Below are 26,947 nucleotides of genomic sequence, written 5' to 3'. Positions count from 1 at the left end.
TCTGGTGTGGATATTAAAATCCCACTCTATTTTCTTAGGGTCCCAATAGAGTCTGAATCCCTGTGTCCCACCCTCTCCCAATTCTTGCACCAGCTATCACTTTCTCTTTCCATCTTCTGCTATATCTTTTTTTCCTTGCACCTGGGGATTTTCTTTTCTTAATTTAAAGCTCATCTGTAAGTTTAAAAATTGGACGTTTTACTTAGCTTTGAAATGTGTGTATGTAGGAAGGGATCTAAGGGTGGTTAGAGTCAACCATGTTTACTGAACTTTACCTCATGTAGTCGGTACTTACATTAGTTTTCCATGGATGCTGTAACAAATTACCACAAATTTAGTGGATTAAAACAATACAAATTTATTATCTTACAGTTTGGTTGTTGAGAAGTCTAAAATAGTCTTGACTTTTTTGGGTAAAAGTCAAGGTATCAGCAGGGTTGTAATCCTTTCCGGAGGCTCTAAGGAATAATCCTTTTTCTTGCCCTTTCCAGTTTCTAGATGCCTCCCATATTCCTTGTCTGATAGCCCTTCTATATTTTCCCATCTTCATAGGCAGCAACAGGAAGTCGAGTTCTTCTCATATTGCATTAATCTGACCTCTGCTTCTGCCTCCTTCTTCCTCATTTAAAGGCCCTTGTGATTATACTGGGCATACCCAGATAATCTGAAATAATCTTCCTATTTTAAGGTTACCTGATTAACAATCTTAATTCTATCTGCAACCTTAAATCCCCTTTGCCATGTGAGGTGACATTCACAGGTTCCAGGGATTAGTACCTGGAAAAGATTGTTTCTTAAGGGGGAGGGCATTGGAGTATTATTATGCCTACAACAATGATTGCAAGCAAAATTTTAACATTGTCTAAAAGGAGTTTGGGTGGATGTGCATATAATACATAAGACAACTACAACCTAAAGAGTTGAGGATAAAGGGATTGATGTGGTAGTAAAGCTTCTATATTCCAACTGAAGTGGTAACATATGGACTCTAGGTAGAAGGCGAAAAGTTAAGTATGTGTATTGTATTCCCTAGATTACCAATTTTAAATGCTTCACAAAGAGATATAGTCAAAAAACACATAGATAAAATGGAAGACTGAAAATACTGGCATTCCATAGATAGAGACCAAGAATTCGACTAACAGGACAGCCCCAACAAAGAATTATCCAGCCCCAAAATGTTAGTAGTTATAATGTTGAAAACTCCTGCCCAGGTTGAGAAACTCTGCCCTAGCTAATACAATGATTCACCTTTACTATGGGTTTCTAAGACTTACACCTTATTTTTAGAGAAACGACCCTTCACCCCTCCCCATACTCATAGTTTAATGATTTCCACAGTATTTAATTAGGTCAAATAATTACAGTAGCAGGTTCAACTAGAATTATTTTGGGCACTAAATACCACTCTTCTGGAGGGAGCCTCAGTGTGCATTGTACAGGAGATAAGCCCATTAACCACCAGCTTTCAGCCTATCATGGATGAGAGTCAGAGAAACTGGAGAGTATCCCTACTTTCATGAGTTGGTTGAATACAGGTTGGTTAGGAGGACTTTTACATGAAAATACATGTGCATATGTATATATATGTTTTATTATTTTCTCTAAAAATGATATGTAAATGATACATTATTTAAAATTTATTTTGTGTAACTTTGGTAGATACTTATTACAATTTAATATTTTAGATGCACTGCTGTAGAAAAGTCTTTAATTCTCTGACGATTAATTTCTTTTCATTGATTAATTAAATTGTATTATTTATTTGGCATAGTTTTTCAAATTTGGGAAGTTGCATATGACAATAGGTTATCACTTGTAAGTACTGAAATATTTCTCAAACTTTACAAAGTTACAAATAGAATTAAATGGGAAATTCGATGAGAGAATTAAAAATTAATTTAAAAGAGCTCCCAAATTCTGAATCTTTTCTCTTAAAAATTCTAAGGGCAGAACTAAAAATACCCCTTTCCCTATAGTATAACATAGTATATGTATTCCACTATGTGATAATATCTGTATCTATATATCTATAGATAAAACGTATATTATACTGCTGCCTGGCAGGGGGCTCAGACTACCCAGTAGGTATTTTGGTAACTGTAGCTGTATAGTGTTCAGTTGGAGAATTCAGTACCCACATATTTGCATGGAAGTTTAAGAAACTCAATTGATCATTGTACAGATTAATACTATAATGGGTTTTGAAACTCTTAACTTTTCCAAAATGAAAGTAGAATGTCATTCCTCAAAATTTACCTAAAAATTTTAGGGATATGTTAAAAAAATATTATGTGCCATTGATCTTGAATATACATGACTGCTGAAAAATGGATCTCAAATTACACCACTGTTATGGTCCCGGGCATATATGGTGAAGGGCAGGTAGAGCCTGCATGAGTGTGGTCAACAGTGGGATGGCTCTTCTCTCTCGCCTGGGCTCCTTCTCCTCCCTCTGCTTATTTATGTATTTATGTATTTATTTATCTCTCTCTCTCTATCCATCTCCTCTATGTATATTTTGGCGTGAACGGACGCCCTGGCTCAGTTCCCCTTGCCTTCTGCTGTATGCTGGTCCCATAGAGTCCGGGTCTCCACGCTGTATTTGGCAGGGGGCGCGCGAGGTCCCAGAGCTGTCCAGCACCTCCTGGCCAAGTTCTCCTCTGCGCTCTCGCGCCGGGGAAGCTCTCCAGCGCTCCACCCCGGGCAGGGAACCTCTCCACCAGGACTCCCGAGGATTCCCAGACTCGCCATCCGTCTCCACCAGTCTCTATCTACTTTGCCCAGCTCCACCTCGGCAGTGGAGCGTGTTTTGGTGGCTTTCCTCCGCACGCCCTGGAGGGGGAGCGCCCTGCACCCGGGCGGGCGGGGGGGGGGGCTTCGGAGCTCAGTGCATGAATGCACGTGGGCTTCCCTCCTTTGCCTAAAGGGCGGGCGAGCGCTTCTTGCTCCAGCCTTGCCTCCTGCAGCTGGGTGGTCTTTTTTCTCTCCTGTCTTTCAAGACACGCGCCCGAAATCAGGGGTGAGAGAAAAGACCGCCCATCAACTTAGCACCTTGGAATTAGATATTTCAATCCCGAAAGGAGGTTGGCATTGCCCGGGTCATCGAGAGAGGGAGGGAGAAGACCTGAGGCTGCAACGGCTCCGGGGCTCGCTAGACCGGGTTTGGCATCAAGGAGACCGTGCGGGAGACCGAAGCGGAGCACCGGCCTCGCCCTCGGCGGCCCCTCCCTCCTTCTCACCCCGCCTCCCCCGGCCCGCCCCTCCCTCCCCGGAGGAGCAGTCTCTCCTCGCTTCTCCGGGAGCTCTCTCCATTGTCTCTGCCTTTACAACAGGTTCGGGCGGCGGGGAAGACGGGCGGGTGCGGGGCCGCCCCAGCCCGGGCTTTCTTGGGGCCGCCCCCCTTCTACCGGGTGTGCGAGTCTTTGGCTGCTTTTATTCGGCTGGGGAGCTAATTCCCCGGCGGAGTCGCGCCGGGGCGAGTCCGACCCCTCCCTCCGGGCCCCCTCCTGGCCGCGCCGCCGCCTCGGCTCTGCGTGTGGGAATGATGTGCGCATTGGAGGGTCTAAGTTCTTCACGCGCCTGGGGAGGCCTCTCTTTTCTTTCTTAGGCAACCAAAGCGTATTAATCCTACTAATCAGTAAATTCGAGGCAGCAGCAGGAGAGACAAACGCTTGATTCCAAGAACCTCTTCGATTTTTATTTTTATTTTTAAAGAGGGAGACGATGGACTGAGCTGATCCGCACCATGGAGTCTTGGGTCTTACTGAGAACATTCTGTTTGATCTTCGGTCTCGGAGCAGGTGAGTGGCCGCAGAGCTGGGACTGGGGAAAGAGATGGCTCCCGCCTCGGGGCAGCATGGTCTGGTTGGGGAAGCCTCGCTTTTCCCTGACCCAAAGTAGGTCTGGAGTGGGAAGCTTTAAGTAGGGGAGCGGGTTTGGATTTGGGTTTTTTTTTTTTTTTCTGTGCTTGCCTTGGAGACCGCGAGGCGGGTCACGTCCCTAGTCCAGGGTCGGAGGGCTGAGGGGGAACTTTGCAGAGAGAGGGATTTAAAGTAGGTCATGGAAACGGGACTGAGTGCTTCGCTATTTAAAGCCTGGCTGCTGATCTCAGGTAAGGTTCTCGGTGGAGGAGGAGGCGGTCGCCTCTCATCTTCAGTTCCCAATATTGTCGCGAAGATGCAGTTCTTTGCTGCCCTGGAGGAAGAGACTTGCATTTTGATGGAGCTTTTCCTTTTTTTCTCTCCCCTCTCATACCCCTCACCAGTTTGGGGGCTTGGTGTGGACCCTTCCCTACAGATTGACGTCCTATCAGAGTTAGAACTCGGGGAGTCCACGACCGGAGTGCGCCAGGTCCCGGGGCTGCATAATGGGACGAAAGCCTTTCTCTTTCAAGGTATGCCCGGCATGCTGCATCCCCACTGTGATTTCAGTTCCGATAACCCCGGCAGGAGTTGTCCTCGCCGTTCGCCCTAACTTTGTATTGCCTCATGGATGACAGTACCTTAGCTGAGGTGTAGAGGGGCCAGTGTGAGACACAGAGCCCTATCTCTTTTAAGTGTTTTTTCTCTCCTGCCTCACCCTTCTCCTCCTTACTTTGTACTCTTGCCAGTTCTAATGGGTAGTCCCTTAATTACCCAGCAGAAACTCCTATGGCAGATAGTTGATTTTAGGATCTGGGGAACAATGAATTATAACACAAACGCCTCGTTTGGGTGAAATTGATTTAGGTAGGAAACAGGATAGCTTAATCTTAGTTAAGACACTGATCTCTGAAAGTTTCAGGTACAATGGTGCCCTGCTTGAAGGAATTGTTTTATGGGGGTAGCTTTCTGGAAAAATTAATGCCTCTGAATATTTTTACCTACTGTATATCACAGTCACACTATATTTGAGGCAAGATTTATCATTGAAAGACCCTCATTCTTCCTTCATCCACCAGTAACAAGAGAAAGGGAATAATAGTCTCAAAAGTATTTTGGAAAGATTTCAACTAAATGTTAATCTAGAAGTGTATCATGTATTATCATTAATTGTGTACCTAGGATTTTACAACTTTTTTTTTTTGAAGTCAATGGATATTGGCTGGGTACAAATGTCTGCATCTCAAATTATATTTAAATGTGTTGTGCAGTCAGAAGCAAATTCCAATGCAACAAACCTTCAACTTTGATTAGAGCTTCTGAGGATTGCTTGTTTGTGGAAAGTTGCCATAGTAAGAGCTTCTAAAAGATGGCTAAACGTGTACAGACAGACTAGATTCACATATAGTGAAGAATACATGAAGGCAAAAGAGAAATGGAATTTGGTTTAACATATCTGATGGACTAAAGCTTCCTGCCCTACCTCACCCAGATTTTGTTGTTGTTGTTGTTGTTGTTGTTGTTATTTTGGTGCCATGGCTTTGAAAGTGCAATTCATAATTACTAAAGAGTTGGATATGCAAAAGGAAACCACTTCAGAAAATATGCTACCAAGAAATAGAAATAAAATAAAACTTGAATGTTTCTGTAGTGGTGTTGTTGCCTGATATAGCCAGTATGTGTCACCATGGACACTAACACCAAAGCCTACAGTTGGGAAAGAGGAAATTCGCATGTGTTACGTTTACTTAAAACAAGTTTGCTCTTATAAAAAATTAAAATGCAATTTTCTGGTTTAAAAATTATTGTTTAAATTTTCTGTTTAATCAATTTTTTATTGTAACAAATATTTATGGTAATGTTTTATTCACTTAAAGGTCTTTTATGGAGGGTGGGGCTTGGATATTGAATCCTTTAAAAACAATGACCACATCTAATAAAGAAGATAAGGCTACACTGTCAGCAAAATTTCACATAGTTGAGTAGACATGTCAGTAGGGTTAACCTTCTGGTTTGTTTTGTTTTGTGTTGTTTTGTTTTTATCTCTGATTTTTAATCCTTGTGAACTGAAAACAAAGTTATTTCAGGACTGCCAATTTGAGTAACTGGAAAGCTTTATAGAATCTAAAGCTCGTAATAAACAAACGGTATTGTAGTGCTCTTAAAATTTACAAAGGTCCTTTAAATTTTATTAGTATTCTACCTAGTTTCCTCTATAGAGTGTCTGATCCGTCACAAACAGAAACCTTCAAGACTGTGCATTTTATATTCTGATGCTAGAAAATTAAACAATTTTTAGGAAATAGTCTCAGGAATCGATAACCTTTCCTAGTTAATTAAAAATGTTTAGTTATTCATTTTTATTTAAATTGTCAAATTATTCAAGGCATTGTGTTCAAAATACATAAGGCACATAAAATGTTTTCTTTGAATTGTCCATAGTAACTAGATATCCATGTACATTGATGAATTGGTTGTTTTTGCTTCCTGATTGATGCCAAGCTCAATATTTAGACACAGTAAATACCTAACAAATATGGTTTATGAGATTTGAAGGTGTAAAATTTCATTTTCTGCCAAATTATAAACTTTAATATAACCAATCAATCAACAAGTATTTCCTGCATGTAATGTTCTCAGTAGGCATATATTACTGATGTATTGATTATGCTGTTGTGATTTCTTTTATTCTAAGATTCGGATTATGAAATTGACAAAAGGTGGCCCTTTGGCCATGCATAGAATTTCGCATTACCTTGGAAAGGTCTTTGCTAATAGCATTTGGAAACTTGTTAGGAAGTCAGTTCTGAGTCTTGCAGCTTTATTGAGATTTCCTTTGACTTTAGAGAGAAAAAAATATTCAGATTCTGAAGATTTTATATATTCTATTTACAGTGAGTTGAGGGTGCTGCAGATATTTTGTACAGTGTATGCATATACACTATACATAGTCATAGCAGGAATAGTAACAAATTACAAAATCTGTGAGATGCTCTCAGGTTTCATATGAACTTATCATATAAGTTTCTTTGTGCTATCAGATATGTTCTAAATAGATGGAAGGGGTTTTGAACCATCACATTTTTTCCCGCAGTAACATAACCATCTTCTTCTGTCTTTTAACTTTAAAATAAAGAAATCTCAACATATACTTTCCCAATGATTTTTATTCATTTAATATTGCTTTTCTTTGTGCCAGTTTTTCTCCTTAGTGAATTTTGAGATGCATGCTATTCAATACTTTTTAGAACAATACATTTATTAATATCTATACCTAATAAAAAATAGAAATATATTTTAAAGTCATATATTTAAAAAATAATAATAGCAACTATAGTATCACTAAAATGGTTTTGTTGTTGTTGAAATTTGATTTATAGTTGCTTTGGTAATTCAAGTAATAAGATGCTAAATTAGATTACACCTTAATAAATATGGCTTTTGATCTTTGCCAATTATAATAATTTTCAAAAAAGGAGTTCAGGCAATATTCTAGTCATTTCTAGCTATAATCTGACTCGCAGCCACAAAAATACACTTATTATGCTTTTAAAAATTAGAGGAGTGAATGTTGACACTAAAAACACCTATGAAAAGTTATAAAGGGTTCTACCTTCTAAAATCTAGGAAGTAGTTCCCAAGAATGATCATAATGTTTTTTTCCTCTCTGTACATGAGAGATCAGAAATAAGAGTATAAAGAAGCACCATTCAAGGACTTTCCAGGAATGTTAGCATGATTTTTAGATCTTTAATTTTAACAATTAATCTGGCCAGGTTTCCAAGGTAGATAATTTCCTCTGTTGGTTTAATACAATTTCTTCTGAAGTGTTCACAGATTTTATAATCTCATTAATCCACAGAAAAGAAGTAGATAAGATCAAAGCATTGTTTTTTACAAGTTAGTAAACTGAAAATAAGCTTAGTAGTTATTTGTAAAGAACTTTGAGGTTTTAAAGGGAAAAAAAGGTCGTATGTCTCCTCTTATGCCATGAGTAAGAATAAAATAGGCATTTGGTAGCAGCAGAATGAAATAGGCATTTGGTAGTAGACCATGGACTTTAGCAGGCAAAGGTAACTGCATTGAGGAAATCGAGGTGGCACTAATTTATCTTCAGTATGTTGGTTGGTGAGCATCTGTGCACTTTGAAGTGATGGCTATTGGTGCCCAAATAGAGTGGAATAACACAGTGATTAAGAGATGCACTTAGAAACAAGATATACTGATATAGAATTTCATTAGTTGTTTTACTGTGGTGAAGTTCCTTAATTTCTCTAAGCTTCAGTACCCTGAATTATAAAGTGATTATTGTTATGACGATTAAGCGAGTTACGTTCATTCAATCAAATAAGTTATTGTTGTGAAACTAGCATACTGCTAGGTGTTAGGCACACAACAAATGAAGAAGTTGGAACTTAACTTTGACTTCATAGTGTCTTAAAAATAGCCGTTGAACAATTACATAGTTACTGACCTAATCACCATTAAGATAAATTATATGAAGAAAAACTGAAGATATAATGAGAATCTTTATTTTAGTTATGGGAGTCTCTGGCTTAGGGAAACCATCTTTGAAGAATAGTCATTTAAGCTTATAGTTGAAGGATATGTAAGAGTAGTCTGGAGAAGAGAAGCTATGGGGATAGGTAAAGGGACTAGTGTGTGAGCAAGGTTCTGAGTATGGAGTGAGCGTGCATTTTAGAAAATGGAGGAAGTCTAGAGAAGTAGAAACATAGGGCATGTAATATGAAATAAAGCATATGAGGAAAGCAGGGGCCAGGTTACATGGTATGCTATATTAATAGAGTAGAATTGAAAATTTATCATTATGTAAAGATATATTATGGTGGGTAGAATAATGGTCCTGTGTAGATGTTTATGTCTTAATTCTTGGAACCAAAGAATCGGTTACGTTATATGGCAAGGGGAAGTTAAGATTGCTCATCAGCTGAATTTAAGATTAGGAGGCTATCATAGATTATCTGGGTGAGCCCTGTGTAATCAGAAGAATCTTTTAAAATGCGGAGAAGGAAGCAGAAGAGTCAATGTAGAGTGATGTGATATGAGAAAAACTAGTCTGGCCACTGGTGGCTTTAAAGATGATAGTGGGCCACAAGCCAAGGACTGCAGGCTGTCTTTAAAAGCTGAAAAAGGCAAGAAAATGAATTTTCTCTTAGAGCCTCCAGAAGGAATGTAGTGCTACTGATACCTTGATTTTAGAGCAATGAGACTCATTTTGGACTTCTGATCTCCAGAACTGTGCAATAATAGATTTGTGTTGATTAAAGTCACTAAGTTTGTGGTGATTTGTTTGAGCAGTAATAGGAAACTCATACAAATTTTGGTTCATGAAAGTGGGGTGTTGGTGTAAGAAATACCTAAAAAATATGGAAGTGGCTTTGGAATTGGGCAATGGGCAGATGTTGGATGAATTTTGAGGAGCATGATAGAAAAAGCCTAGATTGCCTTAAGTAGACTTTCAGTAGAAATATGGATATTGGTGACTCTACTAGTGAGGACTGAGAAGAAAGTGAAGAGCATGGTAGAGAGAAAATCTAAATCACCTCTGAGTATTTCTAAATCATCAAAAGGAGAGCATTGGTGAGGTATAGACATTAAAGGAACTGCCATTGATGGTTCAGATGGAAATAAGGAATTTTTATTATAAACTGGAGGAAAGGGGACCCTTCTCATATAGGGGCAGAAAACTTAGCTGAATTGTACCCTGTGGTTATGTGGAAATCAAAACTTGTAAATGATGAACTTAGATTTTAGCTAAGGTGATTTCTAAGCAACAAAAGTGTTGAAGGTGCACTCTGGCTTTTTCTTGATGTTTGTAGTAACGTGAGAGGAGAGAGAGAGATTTAAGGAATAATTGTTAAGCAAAACATATTCATAACTTGATATTTGAGAAATGATCAACCTATTCAGATTCCAAAACATGTTAAAATAGGATATTCACTGTCAGGAATACCTGGTCTGAAAAGAAAGCCAAGGATGTGACTAGAAAATATTTTGCTAGTGCCTCAGAAATATCAAAAGGTCAGAGTATTCAGTTACATTGAGGGCTCTTTGAAGAATATATAACTCACAGATCCCCTCAACCATTTCAGCAGAGGTCACAAATAGGGATGGAATTATCCAAGAAATATCTATGGAGGAGCCTTTTTTGTTTAACGGAGTGAATCTCCATGACGTACATGGGAGATCTGCAAGGTTCTTAAGAGTATTATGCCAGTAAAATTGCTGCTGGTATGGCCTGAAAGAATCAGTGAGAGAATAAAGTGAAAGAAGGTGTTGGATCCCCAAAATTCTACAAGCAAAAAACAGTCTAACTTGGCTGTAAACATCTTTCTATGAAGCTATCTTTCATGAAAAAAGAAGTTTAATTCAAAGGGCAGAACTCAGAGCCCAGAGCATGGAGCTGACTCCAGAGGGTGAAGCCAATAATTACAGAAGCTTATTTCTAGACCTTGAAACCAAGTGGTGTTTGCCTGACTGGATTTTAAAATTGCTTGGTTATGGCAACTGTTTTTTTTGTTTCTTTCTTCCATTTTCTCCCTTTTTGAATGAGAATATTTAGAACTATTACCTTTATCTGCCTTACCATTGTATTTTTGGGAGCAGATAGCATGTTTCAAGGTGTGCCTCAGAATGGATTATATGCAATGCCTTTCTTATACCTGTTTTAGATGCTTTGGATGGTGAGTTTTGAGACTTTTGTTTTTGTTTTATGTTTTTATTACTTCACATTTAATTATTTTTAAATTGACAAAATTGTATACATTTATTGTGTACAACACAATGTTTTGAAATATGCATTGTGGAATGGCTAAATTGAGCTAATTAACATATTCATCACCTCATGTAGTTATAATTTTTTGTGGTGAGAACACTTAAAATCTGTTTGAAATTTTAAAGAATACAACGTATTATTATTATAGTCATTATGTTGTACCATAGACCTCTTGAACATATTGTGCCATCTAATTGAATTTTGGTATCCTTTGGTTAACATCTCCCCAACAACTACCTCCCATCCCGAGACCCTAGTAACCACTATTCTACTTTCTGCTCCTATAAGTTCAACTTTTTAAGATCCCACATATAAGTGAGATCATGTGGTATTTTCTTTCTGTGACAGGTTTACTTCACTTTACATAATGTCTTCCAGGTTGATCCATGTTGTCTCAAATAACAGGATTTTCTTCTTTGAGGTGGAATAGTATTCCATTGTGTGTGTGTGTATATATATATATATATATATATATATATATATATACACAAACACAAAAACACATACATACCAGATTTTCTTTATGCATTCATTTGCATTCTTATGTTTTTTGCAGCATATTCATAATGGCCAAGATGTGAGATCAACCTAATTAATGGTCACCAATGGATGAATGAATAAAGAAAAATGTCATTGGAATTTCAGTAAGGGTTGCAGTAAATCTGTAGATCATTTTGGATAGTGTGGACATTTTAACAATATTAATTCTTTGAATCCATGACCAAAGGATATCTTTTCATTTATTTGTATCTCCTTCATTTCCTTCATCAGTGTTTTATAGTTTCAGTGTACAGATCTTTCACCTTCTTGATTAAATTTATATGTAAGTATTTTATTTTTTTCATAGCCATTGTAAATGAGATTGTTTTCATGATTTCTTTTTCAGGTAGTTCTTTTTTTTTTCTTTTCTTTTTTTTTTTTTTTTTAAGATGGAGTCTCACTCTTTCACCTAGGCTGGAGTGCAGTGGTGCAATCTAGGCTCACTGCAACCTCTGCCTCCTGGGTTCAAATTATTCTCCTGCATCAGCCTCCCAAGTAGCTGGGATTACAGGCACCTGTCACCACACCTGGCTAATTTTTGTATTTTTAGTAGAGACAGGGTTTCGCCATGTTGGCCAGGCCAGTCTCGATCTCCTCACCTCGAGTGATCCAACCGCCTCAGGCTCACAAAATGCTCGGATTACAGTTGTGAGCCCCCGCACCTGACCAGTTTATTGTTAATATATAGAAACACTACTTTTTGTTTGTATATTGATTTTGTATCCTGAAACTATACTGAAATCATTTATTAGTTCTGACAATTTTTTGGTGGCATCTTCAGGATTTTCTAGATATAAGATGATGTCAAATGCAAACAGGGATAAATTAAGTGGCAAGATTGGGCATCCTTGTCTTTTTCCTTATTTTAGAGGAAAAGCCTTCAACTTTTTACTGTTGAGTGTAATGTTAGCTGTAGTTTTGTTATATCTGAGCTTTATTGTGTCGAGATACATTTCTTCTATACATTTATTGAGAGTTTTTATCATGAAATGATGTTAAATTTTGTCAAACGTTTTTCTGCAAATATTGAAATGATCATGTGGATTTTGTCCTTTATTCTTTTAATTTGGTGTATTACATTTATAGATTTGTGTATGTTGAGTCATTCTTGCATGCTTGGGATAAATCCTACTTGATCATGGTGAATGATACTTTTAATGTGCTGTTGAGTTTGGTTTGCCAGTATTTTGTTGAGGATTATTGCATCTCTGTTCATCAGCAATATTGGCCTGTAATTTTCTTGTAGTATCCTTGTTTGGCTTTGGTGTCATAGTAATGCTGGCCTTAGAAGATAAATTTGGAATTTATTCTCTCTTCTTCATTTCTTTTTGGAAGAGTTTGAGAAGGATTGGTATTAGTTATTTAAATAGAGTTTAGCAGTGAAACCATCAGACCTTGGACTTTTCTTTGATGAAGGACTCTTTATTATTGATTCAATTTCCTTACAAGTTATTTGTCTGTTCAGATTTTTCATTTTTTTCATGATTTAGTCTTGGTAGGTTGTGTGTGTCTAGGAATGTATTAAGTTTTGGTATGTTGTGTCAGTTCTTATTTGTTTCAAGATGTCTTCTAATTTCCCTAATTTCCCCTTCCTTTATAATTTCCCTTTTAATTTCTTTTTTGACCAATTGGTTGTTCATGAGTATGTTAACTTTTATATATTAGCAAATTTTGTAGAATTCTTCTGTTATTGATTTCTAGTTCCATACCTATGTTAATCTCTTCTGGCTACTACAACGAAGTATCTTAGATTGGGTAATTTTTTTATTTCTCACAATTCTGGAGGGTAAGAAGTCCAAGATCAAGGTACCAGCAGATTTGGTGTCTGGTGATGGCCATTCCTCATAGATTGCACCTTCTTTGTGTCTTCACATGGTGGGAGGGATGAATGCTGTATCCTCACATGGCAGAAGGGCAAGAGGCTCTAGGGTGCTTCCTTCAATCTCTTTCATGAGAGCATTAATCTCATTCATGAAAGTGGATCACTCATGACTTTCCAAAAGGCCCCACCTCTTAATAATATCACATTATGTATTAGGTTCCAACATTTGAATCTCGGAAGGGCATATACACTTAAACCATGGCAATACCATTGTGGTTAGAAAAGGTACATGATATGGTTTCATTATTTTTAAATTTGTTAAAACTTTTTTAATGGTCTAACATATGATGTATCCTGGAGTGTGTTCCATGTGCGCTAGAGAAAGAATGACTATGCTGCTGCTATTGGATGAAATATTCTTTATATGTCTGTTAGATCCATTTGATCTAAAGTGTAGTTTAAATTAAATGTTTCCTTATTGATTTTCTGTCTGGATGATCTGTTCATTGCTGAAAGTAGGGTATTAAAGTTCCCTATTGCTATTGTATTGTATTGCATTCTATCTGTTCTTTTAGATATGTTAATATTTGCTTTATATATTTAGGTGCACTGATGTAAAGTGCATTTATATTTACAATTGCTATATCATCTTGATAAGTTTATCCCTCTATCATTGTATAAAGTACTTTGTCTCATTTTACAGTTTTTGTCTTAAAGTCTATTTTATTTGATGTAAGCATAGCTATCTTGTTCTATTTTGTTTCCATTTTCATGGAATTTATTTTTTATCCCTTCACTTTCAGTTTTCATGTGTTGTTAAAAGTGAAGTGAGTCTCTTATAGGCAGCATGTATCTGGGTCTTGCTTTTTATTTTTAAAATACATTCAGCCACTTTATGTCTTTTGGTAGCAGGATTTAATCCATTTGCTTTCAAGGTAATTATTGATAGGTAAGAACTTACTACAGGCATTATGTTAATTGTTTTATGGTAGTTTTGGACATCATTTATTCCTTTCCTCCTCTCTTGTTGTCTTCCTTTGTGCTTAGGTGATTTCCTCTGCTGGTATGCTTTGATTCCTTTCCTTTCATCTTTTATGTATCTATTATAGATTTTTTCTTTGTAGTTACCACAAGGCTTACATAAAACATTTTGTAGTTATAATAGGCTATATTAAGCTGATAACAATTTAACTTTGATCTCATAAGAAAAACTCTATACATTTACTGCAACTCCCTGCCTACATTTTATTTTATTTTTTAAGGCACAGTTTGCATCTTTTTATATCATGTATTCCTTCACAAGTTATTGTAGCTTTTATTATTTTTAAATAGTTTTTACTTTTAACCTTCCTACTAAAGAGATAAGTGATTTACACACTACCATTATAGTATTAGAGTATTCTAAATTTGACTTTATACTTCATTTTACCCATGAGTTTTACATTTCAGATGTTTTCTTGTTACTAATTAGCATCCTTTTCTTTCAGCTTGAAGAACTCCCTTTAGCATTTCTTGTAAGACAGGTCTGGTGATGATGAACTCCCTTAGCTTTTGTTTGTTTGGTAAAGTCTTTATCTCTCCTTCATTTTTGAAGGGAGTGTTTGCCGGGTTCAATATTTTTTGTTGGCAGTTTCTTTTTTTTCTTTTTTTTTTTTTTATTACTTCTATACTTTTGATATCACCCAACTCTCTCCTGGTCTGTAAGACTTCTGTTGAGAAAACTTCTGTTAGCTTTATTGGAACTCCTTTATATGTGATTTGGCTCTTTTACTAGTTTTAGGATTTTTTTCGTCTTTGATTTTTGACAGTTTGATTATAATATGTCACGATATAGTCTTATTTGGATTGAATCTGGCTGAAGACCATTCACCTTTCTGTATCTGAATATCTTTCTCCAGATTTGAAATGTTTTCTGCTACTATTTCTTTAAAGAATCTGGAAACCATCATTCTTAGCAAACTAACACAGGAACAGAAAACCAAACACCACATGTTCTCACTCATAAGTGGGAGTTGAACAATGAGAACACATGGACACGGGGAGGGGAACATCACACACTGGGGCCTGTTGGGGGATGGAGGGCTAGGGGAGGGATAGCATTAGGATAAATACCTAATGTAGATGACAGGTTGATGGGTACAGCAAGCCACCATGGCACGTGTATACCTGTGTAACAAACCTGCACATTCTGCGCATAGATCCTAGAACTTAAAGTATGTATGTGTGTGTGTGTGTGTGTGTGTATGCTTTTTCACTTGTCTCTTTCTTCCTCCTTCTTAACCTCCTGATGCCATCCCATAAATCCTGTAAGCTTTCTTCTTTCCATTTCCTTCTTTTTTCTTTTCTGACTGTATATTTTCAAATAACCTGTCTTTGAGTTCACAGATCCTTTCTTCCAATTGATCATTCTCTTGGTATTACTGTCCATTGCACTTATTTTGTGCACTGTTTTTTTTTTTTGGCTGAATAATTTGTGTTTTTTCTAAATATAATTTTAAATTTTCCATTAATCCCTTTTCTGTTTAGAAAAAAAGTGCAGCTCACTTCCAGCACTCATTTAATTTTACATAAACATGCTTTTTGAGGCTGAAGGAAATCTGACTGATTTGCAATGTGAAAATAAAATATAAAAACTGTTTTTGGAGTTATTTCTAAACAGAACTAACATCAGAATTATTTGAATCACCAGAATAATCAATTTTGGAAAAATCAGATTCATCAGATTAGTCTTTGGCCAACAACTCTTCAAAAACAATGTTAACATCTGCATAGGAATGCTACATTTTCTAGGATTTGACATTTTAACAATTGAGAATTACTATATTTTTAAATGGAAATACCACTATTAAAAACAGAATGCTATAAATAGAATGATGTCTTTTGTTTCTAAAGCCTATATACTGGAACAATGTAAAAATAATAATAAAAGCAAGATATTTCATGGCAAAGTTAACCCAGAGTAAACACTGCAGCCGCAAGCGCTGCTGGTGAGTATTCATGGGGCAAATGGGAAAAGAGTTAAACTTCTAATTTTGATCTATTACTGTTTTCCTGATTTTTTTGAATTATTTATATGTACTTTCTTAAGGTTTTCTGAGCTTCATTAAAACAATTGTTTTGGATGCTTTGTCATGAAGTTTATATGTTTTCATTTCTTTGGGGTCAGCTATTGGGAGATTATTGTGCACTTTTGGTGGTGTTATATCTCCTTGGTTTTTTATGTTTCTTGTTGCTTCTGTTAAAATCAGTGCATTTGAAGAAGTAGGGACTTATGCTAGTCTTTGCAGACTGGCTTTGTCTGGGAAAGCTCTTCACCAGTCAGCCAGTTCATAGATTCTAGGAAGGCTGTCTGGCATGGTCGGTGGGAAGACTTATTGCTGGAGTTCTCAGACAGGCTGTCCTGGTGTCTGGGTTAGCAGTTTGGCGGGCCTGTTGCCTGGACTCACTGATTGGGTCTGTGGAGCTAGCCTGGAGCCATAGTCCATGGTCACTGCCCTGCTGATGGAATGGGCATCGTTAGACCCAGCTTTAGCCTGGCCCCTATGGATAGAGGCTGCCAGCCTGGTACTAGGTTAGGTCTGAAGCCTAGGAAAGTGAAGCCCAGCTCCGCTCTGGGGGTGGTCCAGAGCCCGTGGCTGCTGCAGCTGCTTGTTTCTGGAATGGGTCTGAAGCCTGGATCTGTGGGGCCCAATCTAATGTTGAGCTTGTTTCAGAGCCTGAGGCTACTGGGGATGGGCTGACAGTGGGGCAGCCCAAAGACCAAGTCTGATTGGCCGGCCTGGAGCTTGAGGCTGTGGGATCCGGTTTGGCACTCGAATGGGTTTGGAGGCTCAATATGTGGTTTCCAGCCTAGAGTCTGTGGCTGTGGAGTCATGCCTAGTGTTGGGTTTTACTGAGTCAGGCCTATTTTTGGAGTCTGAAACAAAGTCAAGTGCTCATTTTTATTTCCTTTCCCCAAGATTATTGCTTTCCATGCTATGCTGCCCAACACTGGGGAAAGGTGAGATGGGTAATGTAAAATTGTCCTTAGTGCTCTCTTCAATATGCCTTTTCTTATTTCTCTGCCACATCCAGGTGCTGCAATCTCTCACCTCGTTTTCTTAGCTTTTGTATGGTATTGTTATGTGTTGATAGTTGTTCTAATTGATGTTTCTATCGGGGGTTGAGGGCTGGAAAGTCTTATTTCACCATCGTTCTAATGTGTGGTTCTTGGGACTTCTGAACTGATTAAGATTTAGATGGACCTTTGAGTTGATACTTCAGTGGGCTGGAAATTTGGGGGACTTTTGCATGTACAATGGATGTGAATCTTTGGGAGTCAAGAGAAAGACTGCTAGGCTGATTGATAGTCAGCTGTCCACAAACTAATCCCCAGAACCAGTGAATATATTGTCACATGGCAAGGGGAGATTAGATTTGCAAAAGAAATTAAGGTTGTTAATCAGCTGACTTGAAAATAAGGAGATTATTGTGGATTATCTAGCTGGGCCCAATGTAATCACAAGGGGCCTTTTAATTGTGGGAGAGGGAGGTAGTTGAGTATGTGTCAGTGTGATGCAATGTGAGACTTGACTGGCCATCTCTGGCTTTGAAGTTGGAAGGTGGCCACGAGTCAAGAAATGTGGACATTCTCTAGAAGCTGTAAAATGCAAGAAAACAAGTTTTCTCTTAGAGCCTCCAGAAGGAACATAGCCCTACTGACACCTTGATGTTTGCTTAGGAAGACCCATTTTGAACTTCTGATCTCTAGAACTGCAAGATAAATTTGTTAATTTAGCCACTGAGTTTGTAGTGATTTGTTAAAGCAGAAATAGAAAACAAATATATATCTTGAACATTAGCAGTCATTTATTTTATAACCAAATTAAACTTTTTTTTTGAAATTTTGAGACTTTTTTCATTTGAAGGTAATCTTAATGCTATTAAATCCACAAATGCTAATTTAAATACCCAGTCCTATTTATCTAGAATACACATTGCAAACACACAAATTATCTATTCTTTCCACATGTCAGCACCCATTCATATCATGGTTTGGAAATGAGGAGACTAGATTCCCCTTAAACTGCAAGTCAGCAGGTGTTTCTTTACAGTTAACTTTAGCAAAATTCATACAAAATAGTAATTAACAATGATCTTCTTTACTTGTTAACTCACAAGGAAACACCTTCAAAACTGCATTTTGTTAAAGTTTCTGTACTGAAATGTAGAAAAACTGAACTACACAAATATTGAAAAGTTAAAAATTCCGTAATTTTTTATTCCTGGTACCACTACCACAATTTACAGGGCAATATACCTGATGTAATGAAAAGAAAAAGAAAAAGACAAAGCTACAACAGATAAAAGACCTCAGGAATGTACATCTAATTGACACTACATTGCATTAATCAATAGCTGCACTTTTTGCAGACTGTGGCTATGACAGTCCTGAACAAGAAGGGTTATCTGTTGAAGCTACAGTAACTTTTCTGACTATGGATCATCATTCCTTCTGTGGCAGATTTTTACAGTTCCTCTAATGCATTTGGGAAGACTGTCTCAGAATAACCTGCAGCTTTCCTGACAACTCCTCACTCTCCTGCTAAGAACTGTAGCCCTTTTCTGCTGTTTTTAGAACCTTCTGCTACCATATCCACCACTTCCACCACCAGATCCATAACCACCACCATAGGGACTGCCAGAGCTTCTTCCACCAAAACTGCCCCCTTTCATGGGTCCATAATTTGATTGCTGTTGTCCACTATTTCCAAAATCATTATAGTTCCCACCACCACCATAGTTACCACCACCAAAATTTCCTACTTCATTGTAACCATCATATCCTCCACCACCGCCACCATATCCACCACCTTGGTTTCCATTTCCTGGTCTACCACCACCATAGCCCCCTCCACTACTGTAACCAGGGCCACCGCCATAGTTGCCACCATCACCTCCAAATCCATTATATCCACCATCACCTCCTCCATAACTACCTCTGCTGCCACCACCTCCACCACCATAGCCTCTTCTTCCACCAGAGTTTCCACCACGGCCAAAATTACCTCCACCACCTCCAAAGTTTCCTCGCGACCCATAAAATTGCCAGATCCACCTCCACGACCTCTCTATGATCCAGCAGACTGCATCTCTTGTTTAGAAAAGGCCTTTTTCACTTCACAATTATGCCCATTAATAGTGTGGTATTTCTGAACAATTTTATCAACTGTATCATGATCATAAAAAGTTACAAAAGCAAATTCTCTCTTTTTTCCACTCTGCCTGTCTTCCATAACTTCTGTGGTTTCAATCTTGCCATACTTTTCAAAGTAGTCTCTCAAATTATATTCTTCTGTATCTTCTTTAATACCACCAACAAAAATTTTCTTCACTGTTAGATGGGCACCAGGCTTTACAGCATCCTCCCTAGAAACAGCTCTCTTTGGTTCCACTACACGCCCATCAACCTTGTGTGGTCGAGCACACATTGCTGCATCCACCTCTTCAACACAAGAATAAGTCACAAAACCAAAGCCGCTGGAACGTTTTGTTTGGCGGTCTCTCATTACCACACAATCTGTGAGTGTGCCCCATTTCTCAAAATGTTCTCTTAAACTATCATCTGTAGTTTCAAAGCTCAGACCACCAATAAACAGTTTTCTCAACTGCTTTGGTTCCTTTGGATCATGGCCCTCCTCCCGGTGGCGGCGACGGCGACGGCTGGAATCGGGCTGGGTGCGACCGGGTGGCGGTTTTACCTCCATTTTGAGACTGGACTCGCCTCTTCCAACTCGAGTTCAGTATCCCAAATTAAACTTTCTTTTCAGTTCTCATTTAACTATGCAACAGAATGTGTTTATGGGGTGGTTTGCAACTTGATGTTGACAGTTACCATGTCGTATTAGTCATTTGGGATGTACAATAGATTTTTTTACATGTCAATTCAGTCTTTATGGTAAATGCTGAGTATTTAAGGGATTCTCCCCAACATTTATGAACTAATTCTGAGAACAAATAGAGTAAAATCAAGTGTTGAGTTTTTTTATTGTAATCTTTTTTCAAAAATACACCCTTTCTCCTCAAAATGTTAATCTGGATGTGGAGGGGAAAAGTCAGAAAGCATTAATATTTTGAAGATAGAAGGGACAGCACTTAGCATGCTATTTGGCACTCAGCAAGTGTGGTAGCTATAATTATTGACAGGGTCAAACATAACTAGAAGACCCCTCTGAAAAGTGCCAGGGATATCGGAGGAACACTGACTTGATTTTGGAAGAGCTGGAGCAATCTTGACAGGCTCTGGCAAGTGAACAGCTTTCAATGTCATCGCTGAATTCACCTTGGGTAACAACTGAAGTGAGGACTTTCTTCCTTTGGCTTTATTCGACCTCTCGTTGGCTTATTCTCTTCATGTTGGTTCTAGATCCCATTCTTGTAGGCATCTATTCTTTCTCTTATTCTAGATTATCTGTCTATAATTCAATAACTACCAAGGTACTAACTGACAACTGAGGCATTAGACAACAAGGTTTTATGGTGTGATATGTCTCCTGTTTATTTTTATTTTTATTTTTTGAGATGGAGTCTCACTCTGTCACTCAGGCTGGAGTGCAATGGTACAATCTCAGCTCACTGCAACCTCCACCTCCCGGGTTCAAGTGATTCTCCCGCCTCAGCCTTCCGAGTAGCTGGGATTACAGGCACCTGCCATTATGCACAGCTAATTTTTGTATTTTTGTGGAGATGGGGTTTCACCATGTTGGGTAGGCTGGTCTTGAGCTCCTGACCTCAGGCCATCCGCCTGCCTCGGCCTTCTGAAGTACTGGGATTATAGGCGTGAACCATCGCACCCAGCCTTCCTGTTGATTTTAATTCAATTCCATTTAACAAATATTTATTGCACTGCTTCTATTTTAAGGATGGGGATCACTGTATAATAGGGAAAGGAAAATGTCTATATAAATTATTACAGGAAAATATGAACCAAAATTTTATTGTGAATTATGAAAAAGAAACTTTGGGACTTTATCTTGAAGAATGATTAGAAAACTAGGAAAATTGTGTCCTAGTCTATATATGACAAATTGTAGGTAATCATTTAACCAGAAGCTAATTCTAAGAAGAAACAGAGTAAAATCAAGTATTGAGTGTTTTGTTGTTGTTTGTGTTTGCAAAAATATCTGAGGACTCTCTCTTAATCCTTGAATGTGAAGTCATTCTATTTTGAAGTACTTATTCTAGTTAAATTTTAATTTTAATTTAAAAAATTTATTCACCTGCAACAGATAATCATAACTTAGGGCCTTTTTGTGTCATTTGAGCATTTGTCTTACATTGCTTTTATCGACTTCATGAAATTTCTCATCTTTTGCTAGATTTCGGTTTCTGATTGACATTGCCTGGATAGACATTAGTCTTAGGTGGAAACATTTTCTAAGCAAACAGCTTATTGCTGAATACTTTTGTTGTGGTGACTTTTGTTTCACCATATAAACTTATATTTGTAGAGACTCGGATATTCATCCTTGTACTTAAAAAGGATTAGTGAAGGAGCTGTTGGGGAAGAAAAAAGTGTAGCATAGCTTCCCCTTCTCTCATGTGGCCATTTGTCAGGAACTGGGCACTTGGGCACATATTCCCTGAACTGTTTTTGATGACGCCTCTGCTAATAGTCTTCATTCTTGGGAAAGGGTGAGTAACCCAGGCAACCATGTGTCTCTCCCTACAAAGGAAATATACGGAAAGAAGATGGAAAATCACTGCTCTGAAAGGTCACACTGTATTCCAGACAAAGGGAAGGAATGATGGAGGTAATTCTGAGTTCATATTGATGTGCAGTAGCATTTAGGAGCACGGCTTGGGAGCTAGACATCTTCATCTCCAGTCTTGGCTCCTTTACTAGTTGTATGAACTTGATCTTGTTACTTATTTCTGCCTCAATTGGCATAATAATAGTACTACTACTTAGGGTTGATGTGTGCATCATAGGAACAAAACTATGCCTGACATTTACTAAACATTCACTAAATGTTAATTATTATTTTTATTTTGGAATTAACTTATCAGAAGATCATGCTCTCTTGGACTTTTTAGAGGCTTCCAGGTGGAAATGCTAGATTTTGTGTAGGAGCTAAAGTATGATGACTTTCATGTGCTAAAGGGAGGACAGGTGAAAGTCATCTGGGCTGGGGGAGAAACTGCCCCTAAAGCATATTCTGTTCTACCTTTGCTGTTTTTAGTTCTTAATGGGCAGTAAAGGATATACGGATTTGGGTAGAAGTGGGTGAGGACAAATGGCAGATTAGGAGAGGAAGGAATTTAATCTGCCTTGTTGTACCAATGTTTTAGAAGTTGGGGAGCATCGAGAAAACCAGTAAAGGAAGATTCAGAGCATAGCTCCTCTCTACAGCAACCCCAACATAATTACTTTTCAAGCACAATTAAAGCATAGGTTTTGAGTTCTATATTGTGGGGATAAGTTTTAGAAGTTCTGAAAAACAAATGACACAATTGTTTCACCTGGCTCTGTCTGGATAACATTGGTGTTCCTTGATATTGATTTGATCTGTTGGTGGGAGCTGGTGGTGGAGGATAAGATTTCAGGGAACCTTGAGTAGTGTTTCAGGGGCCAGTGGAATGTCCACAGATCTCCTGTGAGCCCTTTGTGAAGTGGGTTTATTTTTCCCTACATTTTCTGTTACTTCTTTGGTGTTGTTTTTTGATTATCATTCTTGCATTACTGCTTATTTCTACAATCTAAAGTCCTCGTGCTGATTTTGATTCCAGTAGCACCTGTAACTGTAGTCTTTAAATGATTATGTCTTTTAATGAGAATATAGGTCCTCTAGGGAAAATATCATTTCCCTCTATTTCTCTTGGTCACCAGCAGCTCTGTGCTGGCCTTCTTCTTTGCTGTTCTTCCTGGTTCCTTTTCCTGATGAACTCTTACATACCATTCAGGTAAGTTGTCACTTTGGCTACAAATTCTTCTTTTGGTGGAATTATTGTTTGTTACTTTTTCTGTGCTCTCTTAGTATCCTCTGACACAATACCCACCACACTGTATTATAATTTTTGTGTGTGTGAAGTAATCTGATTACTTCTCCTTTCCTCCCTGTACCTCTTTGGTCCAAGCTACCACCCTCTCTCACTTGGATTACTCCACTAGCCTTCTAAGTAGTCTACCTGCTTACACTCTTGCTTGTCTGCAGTCTGTCCTTCACATAGATGCCAGAGTGATCCTTTTAAAATATAATACATATCATGTCACTACTTTGCTTCAAGCCTTCAGGGGTTCTTCATTTCACTCAAAATAAAGACAGAGTTCTTATTATGCCCTATAAAGTCTTACATGCACACTCCCACTCCCACCCTATTACTTTTCTGACCTCATCTGCTTCTCTCTTTCTTGCTTGTTTGGCTTTAACTCCACTGGCATCCTTGCTTCTCAAGCAGGCCAGGCAGGTACTCTCCTGCTGCAGGGTTTTTTCACTGGCTGTCCACTGTGCCCTGGAATGCTCTTCCCCCAGACAGCTGCATGTTTTCCGCCTTACTTCCTTCAAACGTTTTTCTCAAATAAGTTTTTAATGAGGCCTCTAATGATCACAGAGTAAAATTTCAACTTGCCTTTTACCTCCCAAATATTCTTGATACCCCTTACTTTGATCTGTTAGTTTCCCTAACATTTATTATTTACCATACTGTATAATTCATTTACTTATCATTTGAATTGTTTATTGTTTGTCTCTGCTGCTAAAAAGTAAGCTGCATGAGGGCAGGGATTTTTGAATGCTTAATTTACTGATATGAATCCCAAATGTCTAGCATAGAAGAGGAAGGAATTTAATCTGCCTTGTTTTACCAATGTTTTAGAAGTTGGGGAGCATCTCTATATCTTTGTTAGATTAATATGCCTTGGGGCTTGAGTCTCTGCATTGTTTCTTCTTATAGCCTCCTGGCCTACCATGGTTGCACATATAATGTGCTTAGTAAACCCTTGCTAAGTGAATACTTGTGGCACTGAATTGAGCCCATTTGTTTTTGACAAATATGATTATTTTGGTGACTTTATGTTTTGTATTTATGTAACTTTAATGAAAGCTGAAGACCTCTTTCTAAAAATCAAAATACCTGCTTTCTTCTCTAGTCATAAGGAAAGGTAAGAGGGTGGAGAGGCATGGAAAAAATGGTAGTTCTGTTTAACTTTGAATAACTCCAAATTATCCTGAGAGGGTCCTTCTCCAGCCTATGATGAAGTGTGCCGCAGAGGAAATAACAGCATTTTGAAGAACCTGGACATCCTGAATGCTTCTTGATGATGAGAGTTTAAATTTTTAGTTTGAAGTATTGCAAATTCAACATTTAGCAGAGACACTCATATTCATATGAGAGTCCTGAGAAACATTTCCAAGGCAGATAAAGATTAAGTTGGATTATTTATGCTATGGTACTTCTCCATTATTGCAAATAAGCCACACAAACTGGAGTGCATCCAGAGTATAGCAACCAGGGAGTTGAAAGGTTTGGAAACTTTGCCAGATGAGGAATGATTGAAAGACCTTAGAATTTTTAGCCTGTAGAATAAAATACAGTGCCAATGTGACAATTTCTCTTAAGATTTTGGAAGGATAGTCGTGTATAGAAGGACTTAGATTGATTTTGTGTTGTTCTAGAGCAGTAATTCCCAAATGTCAGCTTGATGATCAGTAGTTTATTGAATGCCTTGTTAAAAAGATTCCCTGGCCCTCCTTAACTTACTGAATCTAAATTTCTGAGGATGAATCCCAGGAATCTATATTTTTAAGAAGTTTCCTGTGATTCTGATGTTTAGCCAAGTTTGTAAACCATTGTCTCAAACTGAGCTCTCCAATACAGTAGCCACTAACCGCCCATTGCTATTGAATAGTTGAAATATGCTTAATACAAATTGAGGAGTGATGTAAGTATAGAAATACATACTAGGTTCTGAAGACTTAGTATAAAATATAAAATCTCATTTTTATGTTGATTATATGTTGGAATAATATTTTGGATAGTGGGTTAAAGAAATATATTATTCAAATTAAAATCGCTTGTTTCTTTTTACTTTTTTAAGGTGGCTACTAGAAATGTAAAATTACTTATGTGACTCATCTTTACGGCTCTTATACTTCTATTGGACAACACTGGTATAGAGGGCAAAACTACGTCTATAAAAAAAGTTGGGAAGAGTCATTTTAAGATAAGTGCTTTCAACAAAGTTCCAAAATTTAAGTAGCTTTCTTTTGTTGTTGTTTTTTGGAATAGCTATCCTTCTATCTGTCCATCTATCCAGTCATCCATCCATCCATCCATCCATCCATCCATCCATCCATCCATCTGTCCATCCAATAGACATGTCTCTAATAATACTTAAGTGGAGATTAGATGACTGTATTTTAGCAAAAATGTTTCAATGGTGTGTAGATGGGAGTTATATTAAATGATTTCTGAAGTCACTTGCATTTGGCCAGAAGTAAATTTCCTCCTCCCTTTTAGTTAACTTTTCTTTTTCTTGTAACCTCTGATGTCCATAACATCCTCTTTTTCATCTATCTGACAATCTTTAACAGTATCTTCAAAACAGTTCCCTTCCAAAGAGCATCTTGGATTGTTCTAATGCTTTCTTTGCTACTGAGAGATATCCTGCCCTTTACTACCATGCTGTGCATTGTGCATGTTTTATAAATATGTATTCTTAATGGTAGTGATCCACTTTATTTCTTCCATACACTGGTATTTTAGTGTTTAATCTATTTGCTTGTCTATTTAAATTGAGAATCCCCTAGGCAAGCACTATGTCTAATTCTATGGTTGTACAGTCTAACACATTGTACTGATGGACCATTAAATGGACCAGAAAAAATGCCAAATAGATTAAGTATTTCAGAGCAGAATGTAACCTATATTTTTAGAACTTATTTAAATTTCCGGTGGTAATTGGTAGCTGAATATCTTTACTATGAATTGTGTTTGTTGACATATACTTGTAACTGAGCAGAGTTTTTCCTAGAGACTGATGGATTGCTAAAAAAGGCATATAAAAATGTTTCCTTTAGGCTACCAATGAGATGCAATGCTCCTAGTAACTGAATGTTGAAACTGGATGTGTCCTGAGAGCCTGTTGACTTTGGAGGAGGACGTGTCCTTCACTGATGTATTCTTCTCACATTTCATCAGATTGCTAATTATACTATAAATATAGATTTATTTAAAGTATATGAGTACTCCAGAGAGGCAACTTATTTTATGACACTGTCATCCATATGTCTGTTCTTCCTTCTGAGACTGATTTTCAAAAGTTCTGTTGTAATGTAAGTATTAGTGTTATTGCTTTTGTTAATACTTTCTGTTCCCTGATGTTCAGAGTGAATTTTTATGTAGGATACCTAATAGATCATTTAACTCAACCAACTCAGGAAAGCACTGTGACTCTAGGCTTTATGTTTTTGCCTTTTAAATGAAGACAGAGATTTTTCACTCTGGGAGAAGAAATATTGTATCCCAAATAAAGGGGAGAAATGTTTAAAATGTCTCGGCCGGGCGCGGTGGCTCAAGCCTGTAATCCCAGCACTTTGGGAGGCCGAGACGGGCGGATCGCGAGGTCAGGAGATCGAGACCATCCTGGCTAACACGGTGAAACCCCGTCTCTACTGAAAAATACGAAAAACTAGCCGGGCGAGGTGGCGGGCGCCTGTAGTCCCAGCTACTCGGGAGGCTGAGGCAGGAGAATGGCGTGAACCCGGGAGGCGGAGCTTGCAGTGAGCTGAGATCCAGTCACTGCACTCCAGCCTGGGCGGCAGAGCGAGACTCCGTCTCAAAAAAAAAAAAAAAAAAAAAAAAAAAAAAAAAAAAAAAAAAAAAAAAAAATTAAAAGGTCTCAAAGGAGGAATTTTCAGTCCAAATTTGAGTCTAAATAATTCAGAC

At 37.9% G+C, this 26,947-nt stretch overlaps 1 protein-coding gene and 1 pseudogene across 4 annotated transcripts in view; one reads left to right on the top strand and one right to left on the bottom strand.

Moving 5' to 3' along the window:
- Window positions 1-2,940: 2,940 nt before the first annotated feature.
- The window catches only part of NELL2 (neural EGFL like 2), a 371,218-nt gene continuing 347,211 nt past the window's right edge, over window positions 2,941-26,947 (top strand). Inside the window, exons 1-3 of one of the 3 annotated variants that reach the window (XM_015151473.3) lie at window positions 2,941-3,022; window positions 3,718-3,803; window positions 4,268-4,396. In XM_015151473.3, coding sequence (XP_015006959.1) covers window positions 3,749-3,803; window positions 4,268-4,396 — 184 coding nt within the window. In that variant the 5' untranslated portion in view covers window positions 2,941-3,022; window positions 3,718-3,748. 3 annotated transcript variants of the gene reach the window in all.
- Window positions 17,898-19,802, bottom strand: LOC701059 (heterogeneous nuclear ribonucleoprotein A3 pseudogene; annotated as a pseudogene). The gene has a single exon (XR_011232.5). The product of XR_011232.5 is annotated as a heterogeneous nuclear ribonucleoprotein A3 pseudogene (transcript).

Source organism: Macaca mulatta, chromosome 11 (genome assembly GCF_049350105.2).
Source record: "Macaca mulatta isolate MMU2019108-1 chromosome 11, T2T-MMU8v2.0, whole genome shotgun sequence".
NCBI classification, from domain to species: domain Eukaryota; kingdom Metazoa; phylum Chordata; class Mammalia; order Primates; family Cercopithecidae; genus Macaca; species Macaca mulatta.
The sequence above is the reverse complement of the archived record's forward strand: the minus strand, read 5'-3'. Positions and strand labels throughout refer to the sequence as shown.